This window comes from Panthera uncia, chromosome B1, assembly GCF_023721935.1.
Source record: "Panthera uncia isolate 11264 chromosome B1, Puncia_PCG_1.0, whole genome shotgun sequence".
Classification (NCBI taxonomy): domain Eukaryota; kingdom Metazoa; phylum Chordata; class Mammalia; order Carnivora; family Felidae; genus Panthera; species Panthera uncia.
Window position 1 is genome coordinate 153411059 of NC_064811.1, and position 19045 is coordinate 153430103.

The 19045-nt window shown below is 49.6% G+C and overlaps 1 protein-coding gene across 1 annotated transcript; it reads right to left on the reverse strand.

Moving 5' to 3' along the window:
* Positions 1–6827: 6827 nt before the first annotated feature.
* On the reverse strand, positions 6828–12512 carry DUSP26 (dual specificity phosphatase 26). Its single transcript, XM_049631403.1, has 4 exons — positions 12196–12512; positions 9859–10156; positions 8188–8402; positions 6828–7682 (listed from the first exon to the last, which is right to left on the reverse strand). Exons 2-4 carry the CDS (start codon positions 10077–10079, stop codon positions 7483–7485), a joined length of 636 nt encoding a protein of 211 aa, XP_049487360.1. The 5' UTR covers positions 10080–10156; positions 12196–12512; the 3' UTR covers positions 6828–7482.
* Positions 12513–19045: the final 6533 nt, after the last annotated feature.

Genomic DNA, 19045 nt, shown 5'->3' on the forward strand with positions numbered 1-19045 from the left:
GGCTGGCTTGCCAGCTACGTGTCTTATGTTTCAACCCCAAGGGAAGGTATGAAAGAGTGGGGGGACGGAGTCTTCTCTGTAAGAAATGGAGCATTACTCTTGTTCCCATTCCATTGGTGAGAACTTAGTCACATGGTTCCAGCTATCTGCAAAGGATGTTGGGAAATGGAGTCTCTAGATGGACAGTCATGAGTCCTGCTGAAGCTCAGGATGGTTCTGTTAATAACAGGAAGAGGTGGAGAATGGTCTGTGAGTAGTGTCTCCCTACCCAAATCCTGGTGTTTGTGTCCTCTCTGAGACTTCGGTTAGTTACCTCTCCAGGGCTGCTTTCTCCTTTATAAAATGAAGAATCAGTTGGTTAAGCATCTGACTTCGACTCAGATCATGATCTCCTGGTTTGTGAATCTGAGCCTGGGGTCAGGCTCTGTGCTGACAGCTCAGAGCCTGGAGCCTGGAGCCTGCTTTGTATTCTGTGTCTCCCTCTCCCTCTGCCCCTCCCCTGCTTGCACTCTGTCTCAAAAATAACTAGACATCAAAAAATAAAAACAAAAAATAAAGTGATTGGTGGATTACAAACCTTTTTTTTGAGCAGAATCTTTTTATTACATATATATGTGTGTGTGTGTATATATATATATATATATATATATTTTTTTTTTTTTTTCGAGAGAGAGAGAGAGATCATGAAAGCAGGGAAGAGGAGCAGAGAGAGAATCTTAAGCAGGCTTCATGCTCAGCATGGAGCCCCATGCAGGGCTAGATCCCGTCATCTTGGGATCATGACCCAAGCAGAAATCAAGAGTCGGACATTCAACTGATCGAGCCACCCAGACAGCCCTATTAAATAATATTTAAAAATGGAATCTGCATACATAAGGAAATAAAAACAGATCTGCTCTGTTTGAATCACCATAGGGTTTCTCTTCCTGCACCTGCTCCCCATCGATGGCCCCATGAAAAGCTATTTGAAATGCCAGGGCTCTGTGAGGCAGGGTCAGAAAAGTCACAGAATGAGAGATTCTCCTGGATTCCCTCCACTTCTGGTATTTTTGAGGTTGTGATCATTCACCTGTGTGTCCTGAGCTGGGCTGGATCGCACAGCCTTGTCTTGTTTGGCAGCTGGGAGTTTGCTGTACATGCATGTGTTTTTGGCAGAGGTTACCTGAGCCTTTGCTCCAGGTGTCCGGCCTCTCCTCACTTCCTTTTAACCCTTTCCTGATCTCGTGGCGCATCTCTCCTTTCTCCTAATGTGAGTGAGCGTCCTTCCATCCCTGGGCCGGGGGCCAAGGTGCTGTGCAGCTGGGAAGGAGTGCTCTAAGTTGCCGATACACCTTACCCTTGTGTTCAGTCCCACAGGTGGGGATGTGGAAATTCTTGAAGCTGACCCTGTCTTCCTCCCAGGTTAATATTTCTACCACCCCTCTTGCCTCGGCCTTTTTTGGGCTATTTTTGGCTTCAACTGGGATTAAGAACTCAGGCTCTGCCAAGGTCATAGGTGGTGAATGTGGACTTGCCCAGCCCTGACCGAGTTTGTGAGGGAACTCCAGAGACTAGCAGGGAGAGGCCTCTCCCCTCAATTCTCAACTGTACAAACCGCCTCCAGGAAAGTCGCCTAGGAGGACGAGAGTCCTTTTCTTTTAGTCTGCAGACCATCAGAACGTCGCTGATAAACATTCCTCTCCTTGCTTCCCGAGGTCACTTTCAAGTTCTCCCCACTGGCTTCCAAGGGATCTTCCTGAGGGACGGGCTGTACTAGCCACGTTCTCCCAGGCTGCTTCCAGACGCTTAAATGAGAGTTTGGCAGAGGACTTAAATGTCTGCCAAATCAAGGGAACAATCCTAGGCCATTTCGCAGGCTAGTGACCACTGCCCACGAGCAGAACAGTCCAAGAATGGCAGGGGTCGAGGTGGAGATTGGGAAAAAATGAGGCAAAATGGACTTCTCTGGGCTTCTTAGGATAAGGAATATCTCACATTTCTTGGTAAGATATTAAGACACCGTGATAGGGTTGATTTACCACAGGGGCTGTAGGCAAATGATCTTTTTTTTTTTTTTTTTAAATATGATTTATTATCAAGTTAGCTAACGTGCTCTTGGCTTTAGGAGTAGATTCCCATGATTCATCGCTTGCACACAACAGCCGGTGCCCATCCCAACAAGTGCCCTCCTCAATGCCCATCACCCATTTTCTTCTCTCCCCCACCTGCCCCCATCAACGCTCAGTTTGTTCTCTGTATAACAGTCCCTTATGGTTTGCCTCCCTCTCTGTTTGAAACTGTTTTTTCCCCTTCCCTTCCCCCATGGTCTTCTGTTAAGTTTCTCAAATTCCACATATGAGTGAAAACATATGATATCTGTGTTTCTCTGACTGACTTATTTCGCTTGGCATAATATCCTCCAGTTCCATCCACGTTGTTGCAAATGGCCAAGATTTCATTCTTTTTGATTGCCGAGTAATATACCACTTCTTCTTTATCCATTCCTCAGTTGGTGGACATTTGGGCTCTTTCCATAATTTGGTTATTGTTGAAAGCGCTGCTCTAAATATTGGGGGCGCATGTGTGTAGGCAAATGATCTTGAATGAAGCAGGCTCAGTGTAAGAACATAGTGATGGGGAGTGAGGACCTGGAGAGCAGGTATTACTTCATCCCAACGGGACAGCCCCTACTCACCATTGTCATGTGAAAATGTAGGTTCACTGTTCCTTTCAAAAGTTTAGGAGGAACTAGAAATCCCAGGCGTGGAACCGTTGCACAGATCATGAGATACCCTCTGCTAGTAAATTTATGTGTCAGGCTGCCAGTTTGCTACCCCTGATGTAAAGCCCTTCCCAAATGAATCTTTCTCCCCCTACAGTGTGTCACCAGCTCTCAGCTGAAACAAAACAAAACAACAACAAAAAAACATACTGGAGATTAGTCTCAGCATTTGGAACCAGTGGTTAGATGCTCACGTGGAAAGGTCTTCATGGAGAATTGAGGGGCTGATATTCGTTTCTCATTGCTGTTGTAACAAATCACCACAAAGTGAATGGCTTAACCAATGAGAATTTATTATCTTATAGTTTTGTAGATCAGAAGTCTGACATGGGTCTCGCTGGGCTAAAATCAAGCCCTGTCAGCAGGGCGGTGTTCTCTTCTGGAGGATCAGGGGAGAATCTGTTTTCTTGCCTTTTCCCACTTCTAGAAGCCAGCTGCCTTCCTTTGTTCACAGCCTCCTTCCTTGTCTTCTAAGCCAGCAATGAAGGTTCAGCCCCCATGTCAAATCTCTCACCACAGTGTGAAGAGGTTCTCTGATTTTCAGGGTTCATGGGGCCCACCAGACAGTCCAGTGTTATTTCCCCATGCAAGGTTATAGTTTAAAGTTTTGGGTTTTTTTTTTTAATTTATTTAAGTAATTTCTACACCTGACATGGGGATCAAACTCACCACCCCAAGAGCAAGAGTTGCGTCCTCCATCAACTGTGCCAGGCACCCCCAAAGTTGTATTTTAATCACCTCTGCAAAATCCCTTTTGCCACATGAGGTAACATTTTCATAGGATCCAGGGATTAGGGTATGAACATGGCTCTTCCCTAAACGTTTGGATCTTTGCTCCATCTTCAAAAAAAGCTCTAGGGAGAGGAATCTATGATGAACTGGATCCCTCCCTCCCTCCTTCCTTCTTCCTTCCTTCCTTTCCTCTCTCTTTCTCCCTTCCTTCCCTTTTGTTTTTATTTATTTGTTTATTTATTATTATTATTATTATTTTTTTTTACCGTTTATTCAGTTTTGAGAGAGAGAGAGAGAGAGAGAGAGAGACAGAGACAGAGCATGAGCAGGAGAGGGGCAGAGAGAGAGGGACAACACAGAATCGGATGCAAGCTCCAGGCACTGAGCTGTCAGCACAGAGCCCGACGCAGGGCTCGAACCCACAAACTGTGAGATCATGACCTGAGCCGAAGCCGGACGCCTAAGGGACTGAGCCACCCAGGCGCCTCGGGTTTGTCTTTCTTCTCAACCAGATTCGTTCTCCCCGGCCAGGCTTCCTTCTGTGTAAGACCCTGTTCTGGCGGAGGCCTTTCTGCGCAGCCAGCCGGGCCCAGCCCTCTCCATGCGGCAGACGCAGTTCTCAGCCGCCTGTCTGGTTGCAGATCCATCTGCTACGTAGGGGCTCAGAGCAGCCGTTCTCTCTTAGCTCCTCTCCCTGTGGAGCTTCTCAACTGGGATTAGTTACAGGGGTGACGGACTGGGCAAACATTCCTCCTTCTCTCCAGAGGCAGCCCAGGCTCTGGGGCTCACCACAAGGGCTTGAGTCAACATCGCACAGGCCAAGGCTGGAGGCGGCAAGGGCAGGAGCGCAGCAGGATTACACGATTGACTGGGGCCGCAGCTCCCGAGGGGCGAGGCCCAGCCGGCTGGAAGAACAGGCTGAATCTAACAAGGGCTCACTTATTCCTGTGCATTTCCCCTTTGCTTGGGTTCAAATGGTCAACTTCTTCCAAGAAGAGGATTAGGGAGACTGGACGTTCAACGTCGGTTCTGGCAGGTGGCACAAGACCCAGCTGTGACAGCAGACATCGCCAGCCCCTTGGGAAGAGAGCACTGATTCTTTCTGTGTAACAGCCAGGCTGTAGCCAGCCTCTTCTCTCCCTGCAACCATATAGGCCCACAACACACACACACACACACACACACACACACACACACACAGACACACACACAACCTTAAATGGTGGAGTTAGGGACCAAAGGCGTAGAAGCAGGATGATCACACACACAGCTTCTGGGGCCAGAGCACCAGGTTTGAATCCTAACGCTTACATTTACTGCTTGTGTGCCCTTGGGAACAGTATTTCACCTCAATTTCCCTGTTCTTCAGCAATGCCAATGACACCTTTCGCAGGGGTTTTATGGGGATTAAATGAGCTGGTGTCTTAATATCTGCAAAGGCAGAAGACTCCCTAAGCAAAGCAAAGCATGGCTTTGTTAAATGATAAAAATATGCCACCTCCTCTGTGAAGATCATCTTTGGTCAAATATACTTTAGTAACTATCCTTTTCTACCAGAAGTTAGAAATAAATTCTCAAGTTGTTCAGCTTGAAAAAATTCCAGGGGATTTACGGGAGGCAGATTCAGCCTGCAGGAATACAGCCGAGGCTGCGGTTACCTCAAGAGTAATCTATCTACTAGACTAAAATGGGTGGGGGGGTGTCCCAGCTCTACCGTACTTTGTACTGGTCAGGTCACACTAACAGTCCTTCTGAGAGCCTGCGTTACTTCTGGGTTATTTGTACTTACTCTTGAGTCCTCCTGCACCTAGTTCTGACAGGGATTCGATGCATTTGGATTAGAATCCACATTCCTAAGGAAGACCTCACTCTGCCCCTTAGAATAATTTGACCCTCAACGGTAATAGAAATTTGAGGTCCCAGCTACTAGGTCCTGCTGGTCTCCTGTCGTCTAGGTGTAGCTTCACGCACAGAGACCAGCGCTGGTTGCCACAATCAGATGCCTCCGGTGGCAAGGCTGGGGAGGAAACTCATGACAAATGCACTCTTGGAAACAATCAGAGCTGCTCGGCGGAAAGTAAGAGGACACAGGAGAACCAGAGAGCTGGCTTCAAATCGCGGGGAGGGACGCAGCAAGAGAAAGAACACTTATTAAATGCTGACTGGGCTCCAAGCTTTGTATTGCATATCTAATCAAATGCCCGGAGCAACTCCGTGGAAGCAGACAGAACTATGGCCTGTGAGTAGGTGGGGAAGAGACAAAGCAACTTGCCCAAAGGCCCTCCGAGCCACGGAGCCCAGGCTGCCAGATCTTTTGGCTTCATCTCACTACCACTGTAGCAGGACTGTGTGACGCAGGCACAGTATCAGAGCCTTTTCATGTCGAGAGCTAGTAAAATGGGGTGGAAGCTATCAAAGGTGTCCAAGGTGTCGAAGCAAGTGCCTGATGATGATCACGAAAGACTTTAAACAGGCGATTTATTTATGCCTTGTTGGAGGCTGGAAATGGAGTATTTAGGAAGGTACCTTCCAGCTTTGAGATTCTGTTTCTATACTTTGGGGTAAGATATGCTCTTCAGGCATATTGAGCGATTTCTCTTCCCTGTATTTTTCACTTTCTCTTCTGTCTCCTTCTACTCATGCAGATATTCTGCTCTGGGAACTTGTCTTTTTTAAAAGGAGGGACGTGGGAGCTGGCAGTTTGGCAGCTGGGAGAACAGAAAGACCATACTATTCTCTCTGGTGGGTGAGTCTAAATTTTTATCAGTTTACTAAGGAGACGTTGTTACACTCTAATGAGGCAAACCTGGAAAGATTACAAGAAGAAGCAATCACCTCAAGCCTCCTTCCCTCTCCTCCAACTCCTTGGTAACCAGGCAAAACCCGAACCCCTGAATGTAGGATTTAAGGCTGGGGTTGATTTAACATGGGTATTCGATCCCATCACGATGGGGACTTGATAGAGAAATGAGAAATGTTTGAAAACGAAGGTATTATTTCCTACACCCCTGAGTTTGGGAATAGGGACCTATGTTAAGCTTGGCAGACGGAGGAGGGCATGCCCGGCCAGCAGCTACACCAACTGGTTGCAAGCCTGAAGTTTTTGGTCCTCTGCTGCCCCTGTGTGGACATGGAGGGAAATAACAATTCAAGATTTCGCTTGTGGCCCACGTAAAATGGGACTTGAGAGAAAAGAAACCATCCCTAAGAACTACTGGGGGTTTATGACCACTGTGAGGGAGTCAGGAACTGTGGCTATCTCCAGCAAGATGGGGGCTCCCAGAAGGGAGGTGGGGAGCCCCTACGAGCTGTCAATGACTTCACAAGGCTCTTCTCTTGTCCACCGTCTTTATTTCTCCTGGAGACACCTGCAGCCAGCAAGTGAGCGACCCTCTAAAGACTCCCAGCCATGCCCTTCTGCAGCTTCTGGCCGCAGCCAGCGCCCACGGGCACAGCGCCAATCCTCCCACACTTCCTCTTCCTGTGCTTGGAGTAACACGTCTGTGGGTTTCTCCCTCTGGTCTCACAGCTTTTCACACCCTCTCTGCACCGTCTGTCTCTACACCACCATCTACACACAAGGGGACACCATCACGTTCGTGCCTGCGGCATCCCCGACTCCCTGCGCAGGCATGGGGCAGAGATGGCACTTTTGTTTCGATAAGGGAGTGAGGGGGGACACTTGGGCACAATGGGGGGAAGGGGCTCTGGGTCACTGCGAGCAGCCTGGCTGGAATCCAGGGTGTCTGAATCCCAGGACTGCCGTCTACCTACACCATAGCTGCTTCCTTCTCTGGTCAGCTCCCTCCTGGGCGCCCAGCACATCACCCGACCTCACTCCCCATTCCCTCCCAGCAAATAGCAGCAGTGGTGGCAGCCTCAGCCCTGTCGCTCTCCCGCCTACAGGGGACGGTGGGACATCTGGGCCTCCTCCCTCCAGCTGGAAGCCAGGGACCCATGCACCTGGCCTGACTTCCTTTCCTCTCCCCTCATGCCTCCAGACCCTGCCGCAGCCTGCGGTCCAGGGCCAGGAGCTGCCTCAAGAAGCCCCGGTTGGGGATGATGCCTCGGTGGTCCTTGACTTTCTTGATGGCCTCCACGAGGGTCAGGTGGTGGTACAGCATGAGGTAGGCCAGGACCAGTGTGGCGGACCGGCTCACGCCCACGGCACAGTGCACGAGGATCCTCCCTGCGAGGACATACACACAAGGCAGCTGTGGGGCTGTTGGTGGGGGGTGGAGAAGGCTAGGGAGAGAGCTGCAGGGACAGGTGAGGAGGAAGACAGGTAAGGAGGGGTGCGGGGAGACGGGATGGGGTGCAGACTAGCGGTGGGAAGAACGAAGACCCCCCGGGAGGCCCAGACAGAATAAGATGGACAACACAGCAGCTCAGCTCAGCAACTCACAGGGAGACACTCATCACCGACGGAAGCCTGGGTCTAGCCCAGAATGGGGACCCAGGGGATATTTCCCGAGTGCGTTATCATCACCACTCTGTTAACATTTTGGATTATCTCCTTCCTTCCTTCCTTTTCATGCATTGCCTTTTGCAAACAGTTGAGGGCATTTTTCTTTCCTTGATACTATACGCTAAGCATTTGGTCATGTCATTAAAATCTCTTCCATACTTGAACCCTCGGGCTTTCCCCTAACTTAATGTCCATTGTTTCTTTCCTCCCTTCTCTTCCCTCCTACCTCCTGGCTGGTTCAGTGCCCGGTGGATGAAATCGGCAGCCGTCTGGAAGTGGATGCTCATGTCAAAGGCTGGCGAGTCGTGGGCCTCGACACCCAGGTAGCGGATGCCCAGCCCCTCGTAGGCCTCCGGCGTCCCTCGCCACCTGCTGTGCGAGGCATTGAGGACGTGGGTGATGCCCAGGCGGCGGAGCTCCCGGCGGTTGTTAGCTATGTCCCTGCATTGGGTAGAGGTTAAAGGGAGGGTGGGGAAGCGAGGCTCTGGAGCGAGGAGCCCTCGTCTCCCCCCTGGCTGCTGCCTAGCTAATGTCATTGGCTCCATGCGTCTGCCTTACTTACTGATGACCCAGAGCGGGGACCCAAGATGGGCAATGACCCGGAGTCTCGTCCTTGAGCAAGGGTTGAGAGCACTGGGGAGGTTCTGCCTGGGGAAGAGAAGACTACGGGGTGGGTGAACAACAAACATGATAAAATATTGAGCGCTCTGAGGCGGCAGGGTTTGACTTGATCTATGGGAAGAATTCACCGGATCTGTACTTTGTGTAAGGAAGTCTGTCCCAGCCATGGAATCACGCTGAAGAAAGATTGAATGGTTTTCAATCATTGGCAGAGAATGATTTTCCTGCTACCAGGGTATTCAAGCAGAGGGAGGAGGTCAGTGTGGAGGCATGGATGTGGCAGAGGGAATTTGGACATCAGGTGGGCTGTTGGGCCAGCTCATATTTAACCTCCCTGGTAACCTTGAGGTGCTGTGATTCTGGCCCTTGCTCCCACACCTAGCTCCCCTGTTACCTTACGCTCTCTTTGACACCCAGAACCTTCTCATGTTTCACCAGTTACTCCACGCCCACATTTACCGTTTTATGATGTCACCTTCAGGTGTCCGTCTGGCCCACACCCCTCAGCTCAGTGGTAGACACCTCTCAGGCACCATGGCCATATCTCAGGGAAAATGCCCTGTCCAGTGCAAACTCCTCAAGTAGAAAGAGCACTGAACTTGAACCTGCAAGTCCTGGCTCTGCTACTTACGCCCCGTGTGACCTTGGGCCAGTCACCACTTCTCTGAGCTTCAGTTTCCTCATCTGTAACCTGGGGATAGTGGTACCTACCTCACAAGGCTGTTGTGAAGATCAAGAGAGAAAATGCATGTGAAAAACTCCTTGTATACTGTAACGCCCTTGAGAGAGAGAGGGGAGGACTACTCTTCCCGTGATGCTCTTCTCTCCATGGCCCCCATCTTCCAGAACCTCTGCACACATCGTGGCTTTGCCTGGTCAACCCTTCAGCTTACTACCGACTTCCTGGCTCCCACTGCCTGCCTTTTTTTTTTCCCCCAGAATCACAGCACAATAGATGGAAGGTCAGAGAAGTCATCTATTATGTCCGGTTTGTAGCACTGGCACTCAATAATTAATTTTGCTAAATCAATGACATTATCACGTGAACAGAGACTTTCTGTCCAGAGTTGGGTATCTTCATAATCCTCCACTCTCTGTCCATGCACCCCTACCCCTCAGTCCTCAACCTGGAACCCACAACACGAGTCAGCGCCTCCCCTCCACCCTTCTCCTTCCTTCTTGCATGCATATGCGCGTGCACGCGCGTGCGCGCGCGCGCACACACACACACACACACACACACTCAGCAGTGACCCCGGGGCTGCCAGGTACATACTGGTCTCCGAGGTAGAGGCCTGGCCAGACCTCATCGGCATGGTTACAGGCTGTCTTGCCTGTGTAGAGGAGCCTCTCCAACTCAAAGACATTGAGGAAGGGATGTTGAACAGCCGGCATCTCTTCCAGGACCCCTCTAGTGCGAACAGGAGACCTTGAGCTACTCCGGGAGAAGCGGGCCATAAAAGTCATAGACGCCCAGAGCCAGTTACCGGGGCACATCTTAGAGGTGGCGGAAACCGTGCGGCAGCTGCAGGGGCGGCTGCCGTGAGGATGCGTCCGTCTCCAGGTGGCTGTTGCTGGAGGAGGAACGGATGGGAGGCACACCTGAGTGAGCCTAGGGCAGAAGCTCCCCTTCTTGCCAACTGGACTGGGCCCCGGGAAGAGGATCCTCAGGGAGGGAAGGGAAGCCTGGCCCTAGCAGGAGGACCTCCACAATTATTCTCTCCTTCAAGCTGCCGCAGCTCCTTTCTGCTCTTTGGCTCAGCCGCACAAGGAGGTGGGAGAGTCACATGTCCTTGTTTACGGGGAAAGGGAGATGCCCAGCTGCTGGCTTTCTGCTCCGCCACTCCACCCCCACGCCCAACACACGTACACACACACACACACACACACACACACACACACACATTTGATATTTGGGTGGCCATGCCCACTGCTGGAGCTCCTGCCAGCCTGAATCTGGGTCTCATCTGCCTGGGGCCACAGGCAGAGAGCTTAGGGAGCTGGGATGGGAATGAGGGGTGGCTTTGGACCCACCCAGAGAGAATTAGCAGGAAGGCAGCAGCAGCTGGGGCCATGACATATGCCAAGCCTGTCTCCTCAGCGCCAGAGAGACGGGCTGCTTTAACCCACTGCTGCCCTATCACTGCCTCAGAGCTAAGCGTGCTATGGGAAGTGTCTTTTGGGGGACGGGGTGAGTGGGGATTAGCAAAGAAGAGGAAGTGTACATTTTTGAAAAACACTTGCTGGATGCATGAGCTAATGGAAGAAGGTGCCGATCTATGTGCACGACAGACAAACCACCCTCCTTCGATCAGTGTACAGAAATTATTGATTAAACCTCATCTCTAATGTGAGGATTTCTGAGTCAAGCGAGGCTGGAGTAGTGTGTCTGGGTGTGTTGGGGAGAGGTGGAGGCTGGGGGGTTGAAGAAGGGGGAGGCAGGGAAAGGATGAGGGATCCTGCCAGGCCCAGGAGCTCAGAGGCTGCAGTGACCATCTGTGTTGCTGTTGGAGTCAAGTGACCCCTAGGAAGGGCATGGGATTGGCAGTGAGGGGCTTAGCATGTGTGCCTCGGGCTCTGTCCCTTCTGAAAGGGCCCTTCTGGCCAGCTGGCCCTTCTGAAAGGGGAAGCCTGCGCAGCGTGGGGGAGAGAGCCAGCCTTGGAGACTCTTCCTGGGCCCTTCAGGCAGAGAGACCACTTGGCAAAACCCCGTCTCCTCTTCCTCCTCCTTCTCTCCCACTGTGATGGTGGGCTGGTCCCAAGGGTCCCCCTTCTTGATCTTCTGCCCCCTACACCTCAACCAAAAGTCTAGTAGGGAGAGGCCATCTTTGACATGCATACACTCTGGGAACCCATCCTTCATGGCCAGCCAGGCCCCCCCCCCCCCCCCCCCCCCCCCCAGCTCTCCTTTCCCCCAGGCCTGGGGAGACAATGTACCTACAGGCCTTAGGAAGCAGGGGCATTAGGATCACGACCGCTGAGGGGAGCCTGGATCTTAGGGTGTTCAGGGAGAGAGAATTTTGCAATGGTTGGGGCTGAAGAAGCACAGAAATATGGGACTATAGCCACAACCACCGCCACCACCATCATCATCATCTGCCTTGTCTCCTTAGGCCTAAAGACCCCATCAATTTATTCCCAAACCACGGTTTCTCGGTTTCTCCAAACAGGTTCTGCTGCCTGTGTGATGCTGAATGGTAAAAAGGAAGCGGGAAGGAGACCAGGTGTAGGGAAGAGCTCGGTGGGACTCGAATTCTCCCCGGGGCTGGAGAAGCCCCGTTCGGTCCCGGGGAGGGGGGGGACGCCCCTCCGCCTTCTCCAATCCCATCAGCCGCTTCCAGGGGCCCTCGCCCGCGGCACCCCTCCCCCCACGTCCGCCGTGGCGGTTGTAACAGGTTCATGGCTGTCGCCCGAGCCCCGGCCAGCCCAGACAGCCAGGCGCTGAGGGAGCAGGGAGGCAGCCCGGGGGTGGGGGGTGGGGTGGGGGGGGTGCTTAGCCAGCTCTGCTCCAGCGTCCCCTGCCTGGGCGCTCCCTGCCCCGCACCCCGCCCCCAGCCTCGAGCCGTTAGCCTCTCGGCGCCCGGGAGGCGACCACCCCCCCGCAGTCCGGTACCTCGGTGCGAGCGCGGCGCGGGGTCTCAGTCCCGGAGGCAGATCGCAGGCGCAGCCAGCCCCACGGCCATGACTCTCCCGCCGCCGCCGCCGCCGCCGCCGCCGCCCCCGCCGCCGCTGCGAGACCGGCTGACGGATTAGCCTCTATTTTTAAGCCATGACACGCACGTCGAAGCAGGGCTCATATCAGCGTGTGTGTGTGTGTGTCGGTGACACTCAGAGACACAGCCTCACACCCAGCGGTCCGAGTGGACGCGCAGCGTGGGCTCGCCCGCGGGTGTTTGCAGACCAGACACGGACCACAGCCCCGCCCGGTGTGCACGCCCCAGTAGACGTGTATTTTCGGAGCTGCGCCAATTACAAGGCATTTTGCTTGAAGATGACATTATACAAGTCGTCCCAGACAGCGCCTTAAACACACCCGCTCCTCCCCTGGCAGCATTAACTAATTACACAGACATGATGGTGCACCTCGCTCGTCCATTTCGTATCAAGAGCACCATGTCATAAATGACACCGATCCGTAGCCCTTATTAGCATTTACTATAGACCTCGTGTTTCACGTAACTCCGTTTGTCCTCACCACCGGTCTGTGAGATACAGAGTATTATCAGGTCCCCATGCTAGAGAAGAGGAGACTGAGGCTCCGGGAGGCCAAGTAATTTGCCCAGGCCACATGCTAGTTATGGGCTGAGCTGAGCTTCAAATCCTGGCAGTGGCACTCAAAGGTCATGTCCTTAACTGGTCTAGATAGTGACCCCACACCATGGAGAAGGGCACGGTGGATTTCTATCAGCTAGCCACTCCCACCAGCTCAGCTCCTGGCCGGCGCCACTTTCCCCCTGACTCTGGAAGAAATTGACGCCCAAACCGCTTCATTTGTGCTTTTAGTGAGGTTTACCTCGACTTGCTTTTCTACTCTAATCACCTCATCAGTTACAAGATTGTCAACACGTGGAAGGCAAGGACGGTGTTGGGGTACCCAGTCTCTAGTTCACTGTGTGATGGCGGAGGTGGGGGAAGTAATGAATGGCATCAGATGATGCTGTTGAAAACCAGGTAGATGGCAGACTCCAGGAGAGCTGTCTGCGGGAGGGAGGCAGGAAGTAGATAAGATCACCCTGGACCTGGTTTCAGATGAGAAGACATTAGCAACTGTAGCTGAAATCAAGATTGACTGTGTTCCCTGTAGGGGTGGGAGATGAGGCTTTGATCTCTGGGTTAGGTCAGTTCTATGCTAAAGGGGAAGTTCCAGCACAGACCAATTTCAGTCTTCTTGGCCTTTTCCTTCTGGAGAAGCAAACTCAATTCCTTTCCATGCCTTCTTGGCTCTGGAGTTTACATGCAGAAATGAAATCCTCATCATTTAAAACAAAGGCTTGGCGTGGGAAAGTTGAAAATGTACTCTGTCGTTCCAGGAAAAAATCAGTAAAAAATTGCCATAAGTCAAATTGTGAAAGACCACATATTACTGGACAAATCTCATTTTAAATGACAGAGTCTTTAGGGTTGGTAGGTTGAGAAGATGTCGTAGATGAACTTGACCTCAACCTTTGGCAAGGCCTTCATTTCAACCCTGCATTTCACTTTTCTCAAAAAGCTGGAAAAATATGTTTTAAAGCATGCTATAGACCTCATGGGCAGATGTTTATGGGCTATTATAGAGATTGTCCATGGATCAACATCTTCATGAAAACCATTAAATTACTAGGAATCAACCCACAACTCAAGGGGCTTTATGTTTTTCTTTGTAACTAGGAGGTCCAGATGACACCAAACTAAGGACAAGAGGGGGAGGGAGGCTGGAAGAAAGAGTTAATGGGGAGAAGGTAATGGAGAAGGTAGGACAGGAGAGGGGACGAAACTAATAGACACAGCATGTATTGATAATTTATTATCTGTCAATTCCTTGGGCTTTCACATTTATCAGCTCATTTAATCCCACCCAATTTTTAGGTGGGTGTTATTACCTTCACTGAATACATGAGGAGACTGACGCTTGGCTAGATGAGTTTACTCACCCACAGCTAGTAAATGGCAAAGCACAGGTGGAAACCCAAGGCTATCTGATTCCAAACGTGTATATTTCAAGATGAGGCTGACGAATCACTTCCTTTAAAAAGTCTTCTAGATTCACTCTCTTTTGTCTGTTTCTTTCTTTGTGTTGATACAGACATCTATCAAAGGACCTATGACCTATATTTTACTTCTATATTTCTTTGAATCTCTGCTCTCAGTACTAGAAGTCATGAATGGACACACTATATGGGGATGAACTAAGATGGAAAAATGAGGCTACTAAAAAATAGGAATAGGTCTCCAAACGGTCTCAAAAGAAATGCCTCCTTCGCCCAAAAATATTTAAATAAGAGAGAGAGGGAGAAGAAGGAGAGTGGGGGGTGGGGAAGGAAGGAAGACCAACAACCATGTGTTAAATGGTAATTCCAACTGCTACCATTAACTGTGAGCTGGGCACTACGCTAAGTGCTCTACATAGATTAGCTAATTTAATCCCATGAAGTGGATATTATTAATTCCATTTTACGGTTGAGGAAATGGGTTTAGAGTTGTGGTAAATCTACCCTGCAGCAGCCAAGTAGCTAATACGTGGGATTTGAGCATGGATTTAAACCCATGACTGTTTTAAACCAAAGCCTGTGCCTCAAATCACTGTAGCAAGTACGCATACCTAAAGAAAAAGAATAGCAATGGCTAAAACGTACCAAGCCCTACTGCGTGTCAGGCACGTAGTGTAAGTTACAGGAAGGAAGGCATTCTCAAGCCTTGAGCCCTGGGCCCTTAGGGGGCGTGGCTCCCACCCGCAGGATCCGCCAGGTGCGCGCGCCGAAGGCTGGAGCGGTTGGGGACGCCGGCTGCTGCACCGCGTGGCTTTCGGCTACACAAGACAAAGCAGAAGCGGCACCTGGCTTCCCGCCAACCACGCCCAAAGTGTCGCCACGCCCACCGCTCCTGGGCTCGTCCACAGGGCTCTGCTGCCAGTTTAGATGGCCTTTTCTCCCGAAGGCTGCGGTAGCAAGCAGAGGACAGACAGTGGCGACTTTATTTAGCGGTGGGCGTGTGGTGTGGTGAGGGGAGGCGGGGCAGAAGACTCGAGGCGCCCCGTGTTGATTCTGACTTAACTCTTCTAGTTCTCCATTCTCCCAATTCTCCCAGTGCCCGTCCTTCGGCTTCTTCCTGGGCCCCTAGTTAGCACCTTCTCTCCCCCCAGGTCCCCACGTGGGATAGGTGGGCCTGTCCTCTCCGGCGTCAGCCAGCCGGGTGTTCGGATTTCCTCTGCCGGGCTCCTGCTGGGTCTGAATTGGGGGTAACGGGGAGGTACGCAGTCCTTTTGGTAGAGTGACAGTCTGGTTTTTGCTTCAACTCTAACGCCATCCTTCTCCACCTCTCCATCCAATGCATTCGGTAGCCCCTTTCCTTCTGATTTACCTCTAGGTGAGCACATCTGACCACTGTGAATATTCACTCTCTTCTAAGAGCCACACGTTATGGCAATTAGCCTGGCTTTGGAATGAAAATAAACTCTAGAGAGGCTAGAGCTCTTCTAGCAGAAATGAACCAGGACATTATTCGCAAATAAAGCAAGAATCAAAAGGGAAAATGCAGCAAATGTCCCTATTTAAAAAAGAAGAAAATAAAAAGAAGAGCAGCTATAAATACACATTTTGAAGAAGACTGAGAGGAAATACGCCGAATATTAAAAGAGGTAATCTCCAGCCAAAGGGGAATGGCAGATAATTTCTATCTTGTGCTTTAAAAACATCTACATTTCTCAATTTTTCAGCAATCCATATGAATTAATTTTCAATGTCCGTTCTATGAAATTGGTTGAGATTTTCTTTTTAGTGGCTTCCTGTGTGGCCAATTTTAGCAAATATCCTGCTCATGCTTGCAGAGAATAGTTAATCTCTGTTTTGGAATGGACATTTCTATTTTTATTTTCATCCTATATAACGTTTTAAAATAGTCTATATCCTTATTTCTTTAATCCTGATTTATCAGCTTTTGAGAGATGGATTAAAATCTCCCAGGTTTGGGGCTCCTGGGTGGCTCGGTTGGTTGAGCGTCCTACTTCGGCTCAGGTCATGATCTCTTGGTGGTGGGTTCAAGCCCTGTGTAGGACTTGGTGCTGACAGCTCAGAGCCTGGAGCCTGCTTCAGATTCTGTTGTCTCCCTCTCTCTCTGCCCCTCTCATGCTCTGTCTCTGTCTCTCAAAAACAAGTAAATATTAAAAAAAAAAAAAAATTTCCCAGGTTTATGGACTTGTTAATCCCTTGGTCTAATTCTGCCCATTTTTGTGGTCCTAGATACATAACATTCACAGGTTTACAAAAAAATGAATATTTATAACTTAAAAAAATGTTTATTTTGAGAGAGAAAGAGAGAGAGCATGCCAGGGAGGGGCAGAGAGAGAGAGAGAGAGAGAGAGAGAGAGAGAGAGAACCCCAAGAAGGCTCTGTGCTGTCCGTGCAGAGCCCAACTCGGGGCTCTATCTCATGAACTGTGAGATCATGACCTGAGTGGAAATCGAGGTCTGCTCGGTCCACTTAACCGACTGAACCACCCAGGCTCTCCTATAACTTTTTTTAGTTGGTGAGTCGTCTAAAACTTAAAAAAAAAAATCTTTGGAATACATGTATATACACTTCATTTTAAGTGTAACTCGTATAAACTATTTATAACTAGGTTTAAAAAATCGCTATTTTAATAGTGATTCTCGTTTTGTATTTATTGTGATTACTGATGTATTGAAAATAATTTGTGCCATCTTATTTTGTGTCTTTTTCAGTTTATCATGCTTTCTCTCTCTCTCTCTCTCACTCTTTTTTCCCTCCTTCTTTGGTTGGGTTTACCTAGGTTTTTTGTTCTCTGTCAATTTTTAAGTTAAACAAAGTCTACATCTAATTGGTACTTTCACTCTCTACGTGAAGATTTTTATTTTAATTTCCTTCAGAAATACTTTTTCTCCCATCTTTTTTTGTCATTATTATCCAGTACTTTGAGTCCAGCCTTAGAAAAATTTCTTTGGTAGTGGCTCGGTTGGTTGAACACCCGACTCTTGATTTTGGCTCAGGTCATGATCCTAGGGGTCCTGGGAGACCTGCTTAAGATTCTCTCTCTCTCCCCCACTTACCGTCTCCCCCACTCATGCTCTCTCTCTCTCAAAAAAAAATTCTTTGTTTTCATGGTCATCAGTCCCATAACACGCATAAAGATTGATGTTCTCTGCAGGGGCGCCTGGGGGGCTCAGTCGGTTGAACATCTGACTTCGGCTCAGGTCATGATCTCACGGTTTGTGGGTTCAAGCCCCGCCTTGGGCTCTGTGCTGCCAGCTCAGAGCCTGGAGCGTCCTTCAGATTCTGTGTCTCCATCTTTCTCTGCCTCTCCCCCACTCATGCTCTGTCTCTGTCTCTCAAAAATAAATAAACGTTAAAAAAATTAAAAGAAAAAAATCTGTGTTTTCTGCAATACTTGTAAAACAACAGCAACCCTCTGCTTACAGCTCTCCATCTGGGTCTTCCCCCTTCGCCCTTACTTCTCATCCTGGTTCCCTACTGCCTGGAAGCAAACATATTGAAAAACGCCAGGTATTTCTTTAATCTTATCTCTCTCTCAATAATACGTTTATATTGCTGTTTTTTGAGTTTTAAGTTTTAGACATTCCCTACTGATTTCTCACTATGAACATTGAGGGTTTTTTTCTCTTTATTCCGTCCCCCACCAAAATATAGACAAACATCCCTCTCTTTGCATTTGTCTTTTTTTTTTTTTTTAATTAATTTATTTATTTTGGGGGAGGGAGGGGCAGAGGGAGAGGGAGAGGGAGAAGGAGAGAAACCCAAGCAGGGTCTGCGCTATCAGCACGAGCCCAGTGCAGGGCTTGAATGCACAAACTGTGAGATCATGACCTGAGCTGAAATCAAGAGTCAGATTCAGGGCACCTGGGTGGCTCAGTCAGTTAAGCGTCCTACTCTGGGTTTTGGCTCAGGTCCGGATCGATCTCACAGTTTTGGGAGTTTGAGCCTCGCATCGGGCTCTGTGCTGGCAGTGCGGAATCTGCTTGGGATTCTCTCTCCCTCCCTCTCTCTCCTTCCCCCACTCATGCAGTCTGTGGCTCTCTCAAAATAAATAATAAATAAATAAACTTAAAAAAAAAAAAAGAGTCAGATGCTTAACCAACTGAGCCACCCACGTGCCCTCTATGCATTTGCCTTCAACAGTTATATCATAATTTTGTTTATAAGTAGCCAGTGTGAATATAATTATTATTCACAGTTGAATCATGTTGTTTGCTATTACTTTTCCTCTCTTGCATAACTTTGTTTTCCGTTCAGTTAAGAATTATTGTTTGTTTAATTTCCAGCAGATGTCTCACTAATTCAGCCTCACACTTTCCCCTAATTGCCTAAATCTCCTCTTGGCAAATATATCAATTACTTTCTCAGTGTCATTTGTTTTTTGTTTTTTGTTTTTTTTCCCATAAGTCTTTTCTGGACCTTTCTGACCTATCCTCATCTCTAAGCTAGTGTAGAGCCGTTGCCCTGGGATCTCCTCTTATTCTCATTCTCGGAATTCCTTTGGCTTCTGGAAGCCTGGTTTCCTGGGCATCCTCCTGTTTTTAGTAGGATACCAGCGTGCTCAAACACCCCTGATATTCCCCTCGTCAAGAGACCCTCTCTTTTAATCTTCAGAGAGTGAGCCTCCAGTCTTATGCTGGGGGAGGGGAAGAGCAAATGCCTGATGTGCAGTGATAGATCTGTCGAGTTCACCTTAAAAGATGCCCAGTGCAGTCTGTGGGTTTCGTCCGTCTTCCGCTCACCTCTACTGACAGC